This window comes from Procambarus clarkii, chromosome 44 (assembly GCF_040958095.1).
Source record: "Procambarus clarkii isolate CNS0578487 chromosome 44, FALCON_Pclarkii_2.0, whole genome shotgun sequence".
NCBI classification, from domain to species: domain Eukaryota; kingdom Metazoa; phylum Arthropoda; class Malacostraca; order Decapoda; family Cambaridae; genus Procambarus; species Procambarus clarkii.
In genome coordinates, this window is record NC_091193.1 from 8,485,905 (window position 1) to 8,500,904 (window position 15,000).

The 15,000-nt window shown below is 39.1% G+C and overlaps 1 protein-coding gene across 2 annotated transcripts in view; it reads left to right on the top strand.

Moving 5' to 3' along the window:
- The first annotated feature begins 5,262 nt into the window (after positions 1–5,262).
- The window catches only part of mRpL16 (mitochondrial ribosomal protein L16), a 45,951-nt gene continuing 36,213 nt past the window's right edge, over positions 5,263–15,000 (top strand). Inside the window, exons 1-2 of one of the 2 annotated variants that reach the window (XM_045725622.2) lie at positions 5,263–5,626; positions 13,267–15,000. The exon at positions 13,267–15,000 is cut by the window's right edge and continues 418 nt beyond it. In XM_045725622.2, the coding sequence (XP_045581578.2) occupies positions 5,548–5,626; positions 13,267–14,321 (1,134 nt within the window). In that variant the 5' untranslated portion in view covers positions 5,263–5,547 and the 3' untranslated portion in view covers positions 14,322–15,000. The remainder of the gene's footprint in view (positions 5,627–13,266) is intronic. The other variant, XM_069300625.1, reaches the window with a different exon arrangement.

Sequence of the window (15,000 nt, forward strand, 5' to 3'; positions counted from 1 at the left end):
TTTCTAGTCTGACGCGACACGGGCGCGTTTCGTAAAACTTATTACATTTTCAAAGACTTCACAAATACACAACTGATTAGAACTTGCGTTTCCCTGATTTTATATCTACATTTGAGTGAGGTGGGAAGGGTGATGTGGCATTACATTTGAGTGAGGTGGGAAGGGTGATGTGGCATTAACACAAGACAGAACACTAGGGGATATTAATAGGGTATTAAAAGTATCAACACAAGACAGAACAGAAACAATGGGTATTGAATAGAAGTGTTTGTAGAAAGCCTATTGGTCCATATTTCTTGATGCTTCTATATTGGAGCGGAGTCTTGAGGTGGGTAGAATATAGTTGTGCAATAATTGGCTGTTGATTGCTGGTGTTGACTTCTTGATGTGTAGTGCCTCGCAAACGTCAAGCCGCCTGCTATCGCTGTATCTATCGATGATTTCTGTGTTGTTTACTAGGATTTCTCTGGCGATGGTTTGGTTATGGGAAGAGATTATATGTTCCTTAATGGAGCCCTGTTGTTTATGCATCGTTAAACGCCTAGAAAGAGATGTTGTTGTCTTGCCTATATACTGGGTTTTTTGGAGCTTACAGTCCCCAAGTGGGCATTTGAAGGCATAGACGACGTTAGTCTCTTTTAAAGCGTTCTGTTTTGTGTCTGGAGAGTTTCTCATGAGTAGGCTGGCCGTTTTTCTGGTTTTATAGTAAATCGTCAGTTGTATCCTCTGATTTTTGTCTGTAGGGATAACGTTTCTATTAACAATATCTTTCAGGACCCTTTCCTCTGTTTTATGAGCTGTGGAAAAGAAGTTCCTGTAAAATAGTCTAATAGGGGGTATAGGTGTTGTGTTAGTTGTCTCTTCGGAGGTTGCATGGCTTTTCACTTTCCTTCTTATGATGTCTTCGATGAAACCATTGGAGAAGCCGTTATTGACTAGGACCTGCCTTACCCTACAGAGTTCTTCGTCGACTTGCTTCCATTCTGAGCTGTGGCTGAGAGCACGGTCGACGTATGCGTTAACAACACTCCTCTTGTACCTGTCAGGGCAGTCGCTGTTGGCATTTAGGCACATTCCTATGTTTGTTTCCTTTGTGTAGACTGCAGTGTGGAAACCTCCGCCCTTTTCCATGACTGTTACATCTAGAAAAGGCAGCTTCCCATCCTTTTCCGTCTCGTAAGTGAAACGCAGCACGGAACTCTGCTCAAATGCCTCCTTCAGCTCCTGCAGATGTCTGACATCAGGTACCTGTGTAAAAATGTCGTCAACATACCTGCAGTATATGGCCGGTTTCAAGTTCATGTCGACTAAGACTTTTTGCTCGATGGTACCCATGTAGAAGTTTGCAAACAGGACATCTAGGGGAGAACCCATGGCGACCCCATCTACTTGCTTATACATGTGCCCATCCGGGCTCAAGAAGGGTGCCTCTTTAGTACAAGCTTGGAGTAGTTTCCTCAGAATACTTTCTGGCATGTCAAGAGGAGTACAGGCTGGATCACGATACACTCTGTCGGCTATCATTCCGATTGTCTCGTCCACAGGTACGTTGGTAAACAGCGATTCTACGTCCAACGAGGCTCTTATCCCTGTGGCCCGTGCGCCCCGCAGTAAGTCCACAAATTCCTTTGGAGACTTCAGGCTGAAGGCGCAAGGAACATAAGGAGTCAGCAGGCCGTTGAGTCGCTTCGCCAGTCTGTACGTGGGTGTGGGTATCTGGCTAATGATTGGCCGAAGTGGGTTTCCAGGCTTGTGCGTCTTGACATTTCCATATGCATATCCAGGTTTATATTCCTATTAATATCCCCTAGTGTTCTGTCTTGTGTTAATGCCACATCACCCTTCCCACCTCACTCAAATGTAATGCCACATCACCCTTCCCACCTCACTCAAATGTAGATATAAAATCAGGGAAACGCAAGTTCTAATCAGTTGTGTATTTGTGAAGTCTTTGAAAATATAATAAGTTTTACGAAACGCGCCCGTGTCGCGTCAGACTAGAAATAAAAATGAATTTTGGAGAAGTGATTTTTGATTTACCTCCAACAGTGAAGCGTAATGTACGAAAGATTGAGAAAATTCGTGTTAGAATTATTAATCTTACTTTTTCGGTCATATTTAATAATATATATATATATATATATATATATATATATATATATATATATATATATATATATATATATATATATATTATATATATATATATATATATATATATATATATATATATATATATATATTAAATATATATATATATATATATATATATATATATATATATATATATATATATATATATATATATATTAAATATATATATATATATATATATATATATATATATATATATATATATATATATATATATATATATATATATATATATATATATTATATATATATATTATATATATATATATACGACCCAACCACATCAAACAAATGCTCAACCCTGCACTGGGAGACATTGCACAGGGCCTCCTGGTGGAACTAACTAGATTCGCCAACACATGTCTAGCTGGCAACATACCAGAGACCATACGGCCTCTCTTTTTTGGCGCTACCCTCTGTGCCCTGAGGAAAAAAGATGGAGGAATCAGACCGATAGCTGTCGGCAATTCACTCCGGCGTCTCGTCGCTAAGGCTGCTGCTAGAGCAGTTAGTCAGGCAGCAGCCGACATGCTGAAGCCAAAACAGCTTGGGTTTGGCATTCCCCAAGGGTGTGAGGCAGCGGCTCATGCAGCTAGAGCCTACATTGCCAACATTACGAATGAAAAAGCCCTGATAAAGCTGGACTTCAAAAATGCTTTCAATCTGGTTAGAAGGGATGTAGTACTCAGTGCAGTTCATCGCCTTTTTCCTTCCCTCTACCCGTTTGTAAACTCATGCTACAGCAAGAATCTAACTCTGCTTTTTGGGGAACATGAAATTGAATCACAAGAAGGTGTCCAACAAGGTGACCCCCTTGCTCCTTTTCTGTTCTGCCTAGTTATCAAGGAAGTCACCGATAACCTGTCCAGTGAGCTCAACATTTGGTTTTTGGATGATGGTACTCTAGCCGGCTCCCCAGCCTCACTCTTGGACGACATAAGAATAATCCAGGAGCAAGGAGCAAGCCTAGGCCTCACCCTGAACCCTTCCAAGTGCGAAATAACCTCCACCAACCAGCACATAATAGAGCAAATAAAGGTTGTTTTGCCTGACATTCATACAACCAACCCTGAGGACAGCACACTCCTAGGTGCTCCTCTTGGAAGGAATGCCATCGACGGGGTCCTTGGTAAGAAGATCACTGACCTGAAGAGGATGAACGAGAGGATTGAAGACATCGATGCTCATGATGCACTTTACCTCATCACCAGATGCTTGTCCCTTCCCAGGCTGACCTACTTTCTAAGATGTTCGCCATCTTTCAACAATATTAAATTAGAAGAGTATGACAGCTTGCTGAAATCAACACTAGAAAAAGCCCTCAATCTTTCCCTCAGCGACTCACAGTGGAAACAGGCCTCCCTTCCTGTCAGACTCGGGGGCCTTGGCGTGCGCACAGCAACACAAATTGCTGTACCAGCATTCCTGTCCTCTTCAGTGGGGTCTGACAACCTGGTGAAGGAAATCCTACCTGAGCACCTAGTTCAACAGGCAGGGGTGCATGATCCCAGCTTCACAGACTGCACAACCAAATGGGTCTCTCTCGCAGGACCAGCACCCCAACCACCGCCTTCTGAAGCCCATAAGCAATCCAGCTGGGATCGCCCCATTGCCGACCAAGAAGCTGCAACTTTGCTAGAAGCTGCGACGACACCACATGACACTGCCCGACTTAGAGCTGTAGCAGCTCCCCATGCAGGTGATTTCCTATTAGCAACCCCAATGTCAGCAACCGGCACCCGTCTCACACCGCAGGCCCTCCGAATTGCCGTGGCTCTTCGCCTAGCTGCCCCAATCCACACCGAATACAGGTGTATTTGCGGCGAGGCAGAGGCCGACAGATATGGACGGCATGGCCTTCTTTGCCAAAGGACCGGAGGATGGCATGCAAGACACGGCGAGGTTAATGACATTATTAAGAGAAGCCTTACCACAGCCGGTTGTCCAGCAGAGAGAGAGCCCCGTTACCTAATGTCCCGCAACTCTGATGAGCCTGTCGGTCGCCCAGACGGAATTACGGTGAACCCCTGGAAGAATGGTAGACAGTTGGTGTGGGACTACACTTGCGTTTCAACTTTAGCCAATACCTATGTTGACTTCAGTGCTACACAAGCAGGAGGAGCTGCCAATCACCGGGAAGCGGCCAAGTCACGTAAATACAGAGACCTTGAGCACCACTACAATTTTGTCCCCATTGCCTCAGAGACGCTTGGTGCCTGGGGTAAAAGTGCTGCTAGCTTTTTAAAGGAGTTGGGGTCTAAGCTAATCGAAACAACTAGAGACCCCAGAGCTGCCAGTTTTCTTTTTCAGCGCCTTAGTGTGGCAATCCAGAGAGGAAATGCTCACTGCATCCATGGTTCGTGCCCGCCATCTGAGGAGCTGGAGGAGCTATTCAACTTATGACAAGCAGCCTTGTACCCTGTATGTAATCAATATTGTAACTTTTTTTGTGTAATGACATTTTCAAATAAAGTTAGATAAATATACACACTTAACAAAAGAATAGGGGTGGTAGGAGAAGAAAATATCAAAGTGTTCAGTGAGGATCCAAAAGGTCTTCTCTGAGTACTCTTTATTTTCTTCTCTGAGGCTATGGGTCCCTATATATATATATATATATATATATATATATATATATATATATATATATATATATATATATAATGTCGTACCTAGTAGCCAGAACGCACTTCTCTGCCTATTATGCAAGGCCCGATTTGCCTAATAAGCCAAGTTTTCATGAATTAATATATTTTCTCTAATTTTTTTCTTATGAAATGATAAAGCTACCCATTTCATTATGTATGAGGTCAATTTTTTTTATTGTAGTTAAAATTAACGTAGATATATGCCCGAACCTAACCAACCCTACCTAACCTAACCTAACCTATCTTTATAGGTTAGGTTAGGTTAGGTAGCCGAAAAAGTTAGGTTAGGTTAGGTTAGGTAGGTTAGGTTATCGAAAAACAATTAATTCATGAAAACTTGGCTTATTAGGCAAATTGGGCCTTGCATAGTAGGCTGAGAAATGCGTTCTGGCTACTAGGTACGACATATATATATAAAACACAACGTACACTCTGATAACCAACCATAGAAAACGTAACCATTGCAGCACCATAAAGACAAGCGACCATTCCCCAGTGTGGGGCCATCATCACAACACTCAGCAACACACCGTGAAGTTATTGCAGCTCTCGGGGTGCACCTGATTCAATGATGGTCGTCACCCCCTAAATCAGCGACAGCAACATATTGCAGCGCCGCGTCAGCTACTGAAACATTGCAACAATTCTGTTGTTAGCTGACGTTGAGCAGTGTCACTGTGTAACACCACTGCCGGTGCCGGCCTCCTTCCAGTACTCCTGTATATAGTTCTTGTTATCTCGCATCATGGCTTCCGTACTATTATCCAGGCAAATATGCCAGTCTTTAGTACTTGGCACAAAGAATGTCTCTGTTATGGCTGGAGGTGAGTTGTATCTTTCAAAGTCGTTAAAGATTGAGATGATTGTGCTGTGGTCGCCTTGGATCTGGTGACAAATTTCTGGATGAAATGACCAGTGTGTGAAATGCCTGAGTGTGACTATATTGTCCTAAATGACAATATATTGAACATATAACTTTTGTATTTATAACAGTGTAGGATGTAAATTGTTTTTTGCAAGACATAATTTATTCAATTTTACCATAGATCTTTGCATCATCAGTTTGATGTAATCTCAGTTTGATGTAATTTGTAGTTTTATCATCTATGTAGTTGAAGCATATTGTATTACAAAAAGTGTTAACTTTTTATTTTATTTATTTATTTATTTATGCAAATACAAGAATGTACATAAGGAATGTGAGGATACAAATATGGTAATTACAGTCTTGTAAAGCCACTAGCACGCGCAGCGTTTCGGGCAGGTCCTTAATCTAAGAAAAATTTAAGGAGGTAAATACTTGCAAAATTTATGGACAAAAAAATGATAACATAATAATAATAATAATAATTTTTATTTAGGCAAAGGTACATACATAAAGAGATTTTACAAAGTTAGTTGGCTTTAAGATAAGAGCTAGTACATACAATGCCTAAAGCCACTATTACGCAAAGCGTTTCGGGCAGGAAAAAACACTACTGACTAAAGCTTAAAACTAATGGGTAAAAAGAAAAAAATGCGTTGAGTACAAATAAAAATAGAGGTAAAAGAGGGGGGAACATTGTTGAAAAAACAGCACAAATACAATTACAAATTATTACAGAAAATTACATTAAAACAGCGTTGAATTGTAAAACAAAAAAAAAAAAAAAAAAAAAAAAAAACATACATGGGTTGACAATAGAGAGGTAAGGTAGGTTACAGGGAATTTATTAGGTATAGCTTCGTTTTTAACTTAAACTGGTTGAGAGAGGTACTGTCTTTAACATGCTTGGGAAGGTCATTCCACATCCTGGGCCCCTTGATTTGTAGAGCATTTCTGGTTTGATTAAGTCGTACTCTAGGAATATCAAAACTGTATTTATTTCTGGTGTGGTGCTCATGGGTTCTGTTATAACCTTCTATGAAGCTTTTGAGATCAGGATTGGCATTACAATTTAGCGTTTTGTATATGTATAGTACACATGAGAGAATGTGCAGTGACTTAATGTCTAACATATTCAGGGATTTGAATAGGGGTACCGAGTGATGTCTGGGGCCAGAATTGGATATTGTCCTAATAGCAGCTTTGTGTTGAGTAATTAGAGGACGTAAGTGATTTTGGGTAGTAGAGCCCCAAGCACAAATACCATAGTTGAGATATGGATAGATAAGGGAGTAATAGAGAGTCACCAGGGTTAACCATATATGGAGCCTTGTGGTACTTCACTCATTTTTCTAATCAGATTCTCTTCCGTTTGGGATAAACCATAGCCGCCTTTGTTTTAACCATTGTTTATCCATTCTAGTATTTTACTGTTTACAGCACTCGCTGCACAATACTGCACTAGAGTGCAGTATTTTACAATACTGCACTCAAGTATTATCTAGTATTTCTAGTATTTTACTGTTTATTCCATATCCTTGTGGTTTCTGTGCCAATCTTATGTGTGGGACCTTTGCAAAAGCTTAGGAGAAGTCCATGTATACTACATCTAGGTGTTTGGTGATACAGTCGGGTTCATTCTCGACTCGCAATTGTGAAGTCCAGGTTCGAATCCCAGGCGGAACAGAAATGGTTGGGCGCATTTCCTATCACCTAATGTGCCTATTCACCAAGCAGTAAGTAGATACCCAGAAGTTAGTCAGCTTGTTATGGGGAGGGTTAGTAATTCGATCTTGGGGTGAAGACCCCTCGATAGAAGCCTAGCATGTATAAATCATTCTGGCTGCCTGTCCCCCGACAATGAATTATTTGTCAGAACTCCTTTGTCTGTATAGTTGGTTACCATTTCCAGAATTGTGAACAAGTTTGTTAGGCTGTACTAATTTTTAACAAAACTATGTGATGCTTTTATACATTTCTATACTGTCAGAGGGTGGAGGATTTCTTCAGTTAGAATTGTCTCTTATTATATTGTAAATTATATAATAATAATTATAATTCATTGTGTCAGGGGACAGGAAGCCAGAGTGTATTCATACACGTTTTGGCTTTTATCGAGGTCCCTCCCCTTTCCCCCAAGGCCGTATTAGATGAAAGGAAATGAGCCCAACCATTTCTGTCCTACACAGGATACGCACTTGGAATTCTCGATTGTGCGGTGAGAACTACCGTGACTCTTTTAGGTTCTGTGTGATGTGTGACATCAAACTGATTGGTCTGAAGTTGTCTGTTGAATTTTTTTTTGCTGCAGCTCTTGCAAAAACTCTTGGGTGATATTTCTAGGGCATCCAATACACAGATGGATACACATTTTACCCCTTAATGTTTAACCCATTATCTTATGACTTACTGCACATAAATTTTACAATAATTTAATGAGTCAGGAAAGCACTATATAACAGAGGACTTATCATAGTGCCCATGTAAAGTATAGTATGTCTGTACTGTATATTGTATAGCAGTATGTATTGCTGTTAGTAGTGAGCATTCTTATACTGTAGTATTTAAATACTGTACTTGTATGATTGGACCACATATATACACAGGTTATTGGTTCAAAAGTTATTGCAGCATTTACAAGGAAGAACTAAATGATGTATTATTAGCTCGCGGAACTTCAAAGTTCCACGAGCGCTTTGTCCTAAGTTCGTATCATGGTCAGGGAGGATTTACTGGGTGCAAATCCTTAACTGTAGCCTCTGTTTAACTCAACAGTAAAATGGGTACTTGGTTGTAAAAACGATTCTTCGCGGGGGTCGTATTCCAGGGAACATTGGATTAAGGACTTGCCCAAAACGCTACGTGTACTAGTGGCTGTACAAAAATGTAAGAACTCTTGTATATACTGTATAAATAAAATAAAAAAATCACCTGAAAGGGCCCAAAATTAACTATGTAGTACAGTATTACTGTACTGTACTGTATACTGTACATTATACAGTACAGTATTACTGTACTGTATAATGAAATGCATATCTAGATAATCCTCAAGGTAAAGCCACTGTTCAGTAGCCACTCCTCTCTAAATATAACTACTTTACCTAAAGTGTGGCATAAAAAGAAACCAAAACAAGTTAGAAACTTCAAAATTATTAGCTTTACATGTGTTAATGCAGTACAGTATTTAGATTAATGCTTGGATCCCTGGTAGGGATTATGGAAGGTTGAAAAAATTTATACGTTAGATATGAATAGTGGATTGCTGCAGTACAGTACTGTATGTGTATTTGGAAAAGACAGATAACAGAAGATTCGTTGGTCTAAATTTGGTTTTCTTCTAGAAAAGGAGAGAAGCTAGCAAAGAAAAAAGTTCTCCGTCCCCTCTAGGTCCTACAATACATGCCATAATTTATTGTTGCTTTATCTACTGTGACTGGTTGTGGTATCGCAGCTATACTGAACCAAGATGGTATGGCTCTCCCTCACATAAATAATAAAAAAATGCTGCTATTGGCCTTGCAGTGTGTAAGTCGCACGTGGAAACAAATGAAAATCGTCAAATAAATAATTAAAACAATTTACTGAAATATTAATGAAAAAAAATGGCACCTGAGAATACTTGGCCATTATTATATAACAAATCAAATAAGTAAATGAAAGTTTAACTCTAATACAATACAAGATTATACTGGTGATGCTGAAGACAACTACCATACCATCACAGCATCCAGCATACGACGTTGGCTAAAGGCAGACGGCATTGCAGGACGCTAAGGTGATCCAAGAGCACTAAGAGAGATTGCCTCTCCAGGGAGGCGGAGACTATCCTTTATATTGTCCGGCGGTGATGACTCATCCGGTGTCAACGCAAGGTGGACATCTGGTCAGCTTGCAAACTGCTCGTTTGTGGCTGGCGGTGCCTTTGTGTTGAGCTGCACCACTGCCAGTTGAAGGTGGCTAACTGCTTGTTGTGAAGACAAACTACCGGTTAGCAGAGGCGCCCGGCTTGCCTCTGAGTCGTACTAGGCTGTGCCAGGCCTTGGTGGGTACGGAGAGGTGGCAGGACTGATGACTCATCTGGGCTGATGTAGATGTAGACTTCCAGTGTAGAGGCATTGAAGGTGAGGGGAAAAGGTAGTTCCACTGCTATGCAGGGGATTCATGTGACACTACTTACATCTCAGATTTGTCTTCCTATTTAAGTGTTTAGATTTTCTTCAACAGGCTCATCTTAAAAAAAAAAATTAAATCCAGAAGTCTATGCTTCCTATGCTTCCTTGCTTCCTTAAAGAAAATAAGTTTAGAGTTTGTAGTCTTTCTTTTTATGGTTTAAATACTGTATTTAAATACCCCTGTACTTCCAATCCTGGCCTATGCAAATCAAACGTGTAATAAGGCGTATCAATTCTAAAATCCAGGCTGTTGCATTCAACCAATATTGTGGTTCTCTATACTGTACACTCGATGCTTTGAATGTACAGTACACTAGGGTACTGTATTGTACATTATATTCATTTGTGTTTTTTTAGGCATACAGTACCAATTTTTCTCTGGAGAGCCCCTCCGGCTTCCTGGAGCTTACCGAGCTGATATGCATGTATTAGACCATAGTATCAGTCAATCGATTGGCGTTCTTGCCTATCGGGGACCACAAGCCAGAACTTGGCCCCCTCAGAGAGGTACGAGGAGCAATGGCCTATAGAAACCCCCCATGTGGTTGGGAGCATTTCATGCCTGCCATCGACTGGGTTAAGCACCCAGAAAGGTAGGCATCTCAAAACAAACCCCACCTGGTTAAAAAGTGCTACCGAAAGCCAAATTGTCAAGCGGAACTCCCCAAATAGAAAACAAGCAAACAAGCATTACGTCACAACCACCGTCACACCACTGTCTGTATAGCTCCCCCCTCCCTGGAAGGGGGGAAGGGGGAACCCAGAGTTCCCCGTGCGGGCCATCCAACCCCAGTTCTGAGGCTGATGTCTTACATGGCAGTTGTTTGACTCTGACTCATGTGTCTGTGCAGTGCTGTGCCCTTGTGGTGGTGGTCTGCTGTTTGGTGGTGTGCAAGTCAGGAATAATTCACTGAGTACTGGGGCTGCATGCACCTAGGGCCTTCTTCCCTAGGTGCCCTGTAAATACTGCCTTTGCAGCTTGGGGTTATCTCCCATAAGTCATTCGGGGACTACTTCCGTAGGGATCTTTTGCTGTTCAGTGATTGCCTGCCCTTGGGGTCAGCTGGGGGTTTTCATAGCCGCTGTTTGACCTTGAGTAGGAGGTACAGTAGTTTCGTTGCTGAAAGGGGCACAAGGTACTGTGCAGCTAGTCTCTCGTTGATCACAGTGGCCGGTTCTGTTCCTCCTTGGGATGTTGTGCTTTTGTGGGGTTTTTCCATTTCTTTTTGTTTGTTACCTGGTGGCAGGTCTGCCCCTTGGTCATTGTCCGCCCTCTGTTATTCTGGTGGTTCCCCACTAGGTCCCCATGATTGTACACGTCGTAGGGGTTCAGATTTAGTTGTTCTCTTGTTAGTTTGGGCCAACCTATTAACAGTACCTTGCCTGGGCTTCCCTTAGCAGTCAGACTAAGAGCCCTGGAAAACCCCATTGGGGCTCATTGGTCCAATGGATGCGTCCTCTGGGTCCCATCTTGCCTTGTTTGAGTTCGAAGGTTGCTCTGTCCCCTTGTCTCAGGGTGACATTCACCATCTTTGCCTGCATCATGCTACCTGTTGGGTCTATGACACCTTTGACCCAGAATCCTGCTAGTGGTGTTCCCTACTGGTGCTCCAATTCACCCAGTCCATTAATACTGATAATAGGGGTGCAGGCAGCTGTGGCATTGCATGCATGGTTTAGGTTGCTGCAATGTGCTAGGTTGGTTGCCTTTCCAGATGCCCCGTGGCTGCCCCGCTTTGGTTATAGGGACCCGGACTTGGGGGGGCTTTAGTCGCTTCGACTTTGGTTTCGTCCACAGCTTCCCCTGTTATTGTTTGTCCTCCTCCTTTGTAAGTGCTTCCATTGCAGTTTGCTTTCAATTTGGTGACATGTACATTAGGTTATTTGGAAACTGGGTTGAAGAAAATTTTCATATTCTGTTAAGAGAGTAATAGTAATACTCTAGAGGACAATGTATGTATTCCCAAGAATTTATATATGGTTCTGCAGTTGATATCTCTAATGAAGGTGCACACTAGAGTCAGCACTAATGAAGATTGAAATCTCAAGAAACTACCTAAGCATCAATAATTCTCACAAAAAAAAGGCATTGCTGATTTTGAAAAATAAGATGAACATTCAAGAACACAGGATTAGTGCCAGTCAATCCATGAGTATTTTCTTGGAAATAACATTCGAATACAAATGTGAAAGAAGCTATGTGCTAAGTTTATTGACAATAAAAGCTTATTTCTTGAATGAGTATGCATATAAAAAGAAGCTAACAAAAAGTATCCTTGTTGGAGATTGGCTCAACATGAGCTTTAATGTGCAATATATATATATATATATATATATATATATATATATATATATATATATATATATATATATATATATATATATATATATATATATATACATATATATACATATATATATATATATATATATATATATATATATATATATATATATACATATATATATATATATACATATATATATATATACATATATATATACATATATATATATACATATATATATACATATATATATATATACATATATATATATACATATATATATATATATACATATATATATATATACATATATATATATACATATATATATATATATATATATATATATATATATATATATATATACATATATATATACATATATATATATATATACATATATATATATATATATATATACATATATATGTATATACATATATATATATATATATATATATATATATATATATATATATATATATATACATATATATATATATATACATATATATATATATATATATATACATATATATATATATATATATATACATATATATATATATATACATATATATATACATATATATATATATATATATATACATATATATATATATATATATATATATATATATATATATATATATATATATATATATATATATATATATATATATACATATATATATATACATATATATATACATATATATATATATATATATATATATATATATATATATATATATATATCTTTGCAAATGCATACATTGTAGCAACATTGGATGACATTTAATTGGTTGGCCACATAATTAGATCAATGTTGAAATCCCAAGCACTGTATAGTACAGTTGGTCTAGTCTGATTATGCTAGATCTCTTTGGGCACAGCTTTAGTTTTTAAACTGTGCTTAGAAACTATGGTATTGGCATGACAATATCCAAGGAAATTTAAATCTGACTGACGATTCCTGATATATATGAACTTTTAATTTACATCCTTTTACAAATACTGTACTTATTTGTAAAAAATTGCTGTTATTTTTTATATTAAGAACAGTTTGTGTAATAAAGTTGTTACACAAAATAATAGTCATGAGCAAAGGAAGACTCAAAACTAATGCTGTTCTACAGGAACTGCGGATCCACTGGTGCAGCGTTTGCTTAAAGGTCTACGGGAAGGCCACCGAGCCAGCTTAGCAGAGTCAATCACACTTGTGGAAACAACTCACTCAAGAAAGAAACTTCAAGCCAAACAACTGATAACTGAAGTGTTAAAAGATGCCAAAAATTTATATTATGCACATGGGACCAAAGCTTTAAGTTACCGTTTAGGTTTATCTGGACCTCCTGGGGCTGGAAAATCAACTTTCATTGAAAGTTTTGGAAAATTTTTGACTGCACAAGGTCATAAAGTAGCAGTATTGGCAGTTGACCCATCTTCAGTCACGAGTGGAGGGTCAATTTTGGGGGATAAAACACGAATGAATGAGCTCTCGCGTGACATGAATGCCTATATTCGAGCCTCTCCTTCACGGGGTCATTTAGGTGGGGTGACTCGCTCAACTAACGAAGCAATTGTATTATGTGAAGCAGCAGGGTTTGACATCATAATTGTGGAGACAATAGGTGTTGGTCAGAGTGAGTATTCTGTTGCAGATATGGTAGATCTCTTTGCTCTTATTATTCCTCCTGGAGGAGGAGATGAATTACAAGGATTAAAAAGAGGCATTATGGAGATGAGTCAGCTTATTGTTGTCAATAAAAGTGATGGAGATCTTATTCCAGCTGCTAGACGTATGCAGTATGAGTATATATCAGCTCTCAAATATATCCGGCCGAGAAGTAAGCACTGGTCAACACCGGTAAAACGGATATCATCAGTAACAGGTGAGGGCATTCCCGAGCTGTGGCAGCTCATGCAAATGTACAAGAAAAGCATGGAGGATTGTGGCGAGTTTTTAACTCGTCGTAGGTCTCAGCGACAAACATGGTTATGGACTTACTTAAAGGACAGCTTAATATCTGCTTTTATAAATGCTCCTGGGTTAAGAGAGACAATAAATCAAATTGAAGATAAGGTGATGGATGGAGTCATTTCTCCTGGAGATGCTGCAGATATACTGATAAGGCAACACATTGATTCACTTAAGATTGAAATTGCAAACTCTCATTTAAAAGCCAAGTAAAAAGTACCAATACTGTATTTAGTTGACTTTAATGTGGTTGATAAGGATCCACATGTAGTTCTGCTGTTCTCAGTAAGTGGTTAATGTTTAATTTGTAATTTACTCGTTACAATACTGTACTGTACTTGTAATGAATTTATTTCATACCCAGTTAGTACAGTATATAAAGTACTATATAATTATAAAGATGCTATTTTTATTGAGAGGTTTTATAAATGTTTGGAAAATATTGGGATTGAGGGAGAAAAAGTACACTGAGTGATACCTACATATTAAATAAGTGTATCCCTGGCTAGGAGACAGGGGATAAAGAGGAACACTTACTTCCTGCAGCCACACATCATTGTTGATACGGCATGGCCCAAAGGCTCATTTGGAGTTCAAGAGGAGGGACTAGAGTTCATGTTCTATCACAGCAAGCACAACTATGCAAATACCTCCACAAAAACCACAATATGCTAACACACTACAAGACTGCAACACAAACCACACCACCACCACCTCTAACCCAATCCTATAGCAACCTATGCCTATTACATAGCCTAAAATCATTATATCCTATGTACTCGTTATATCTCTTGAGCTCATATTTCCTGTACTCAATATATTTCCTGAATTGATTATATTTCCTTCTCATTGGTGTGTATTTCCTGTACTCATTAGGCCATGGGACACACAC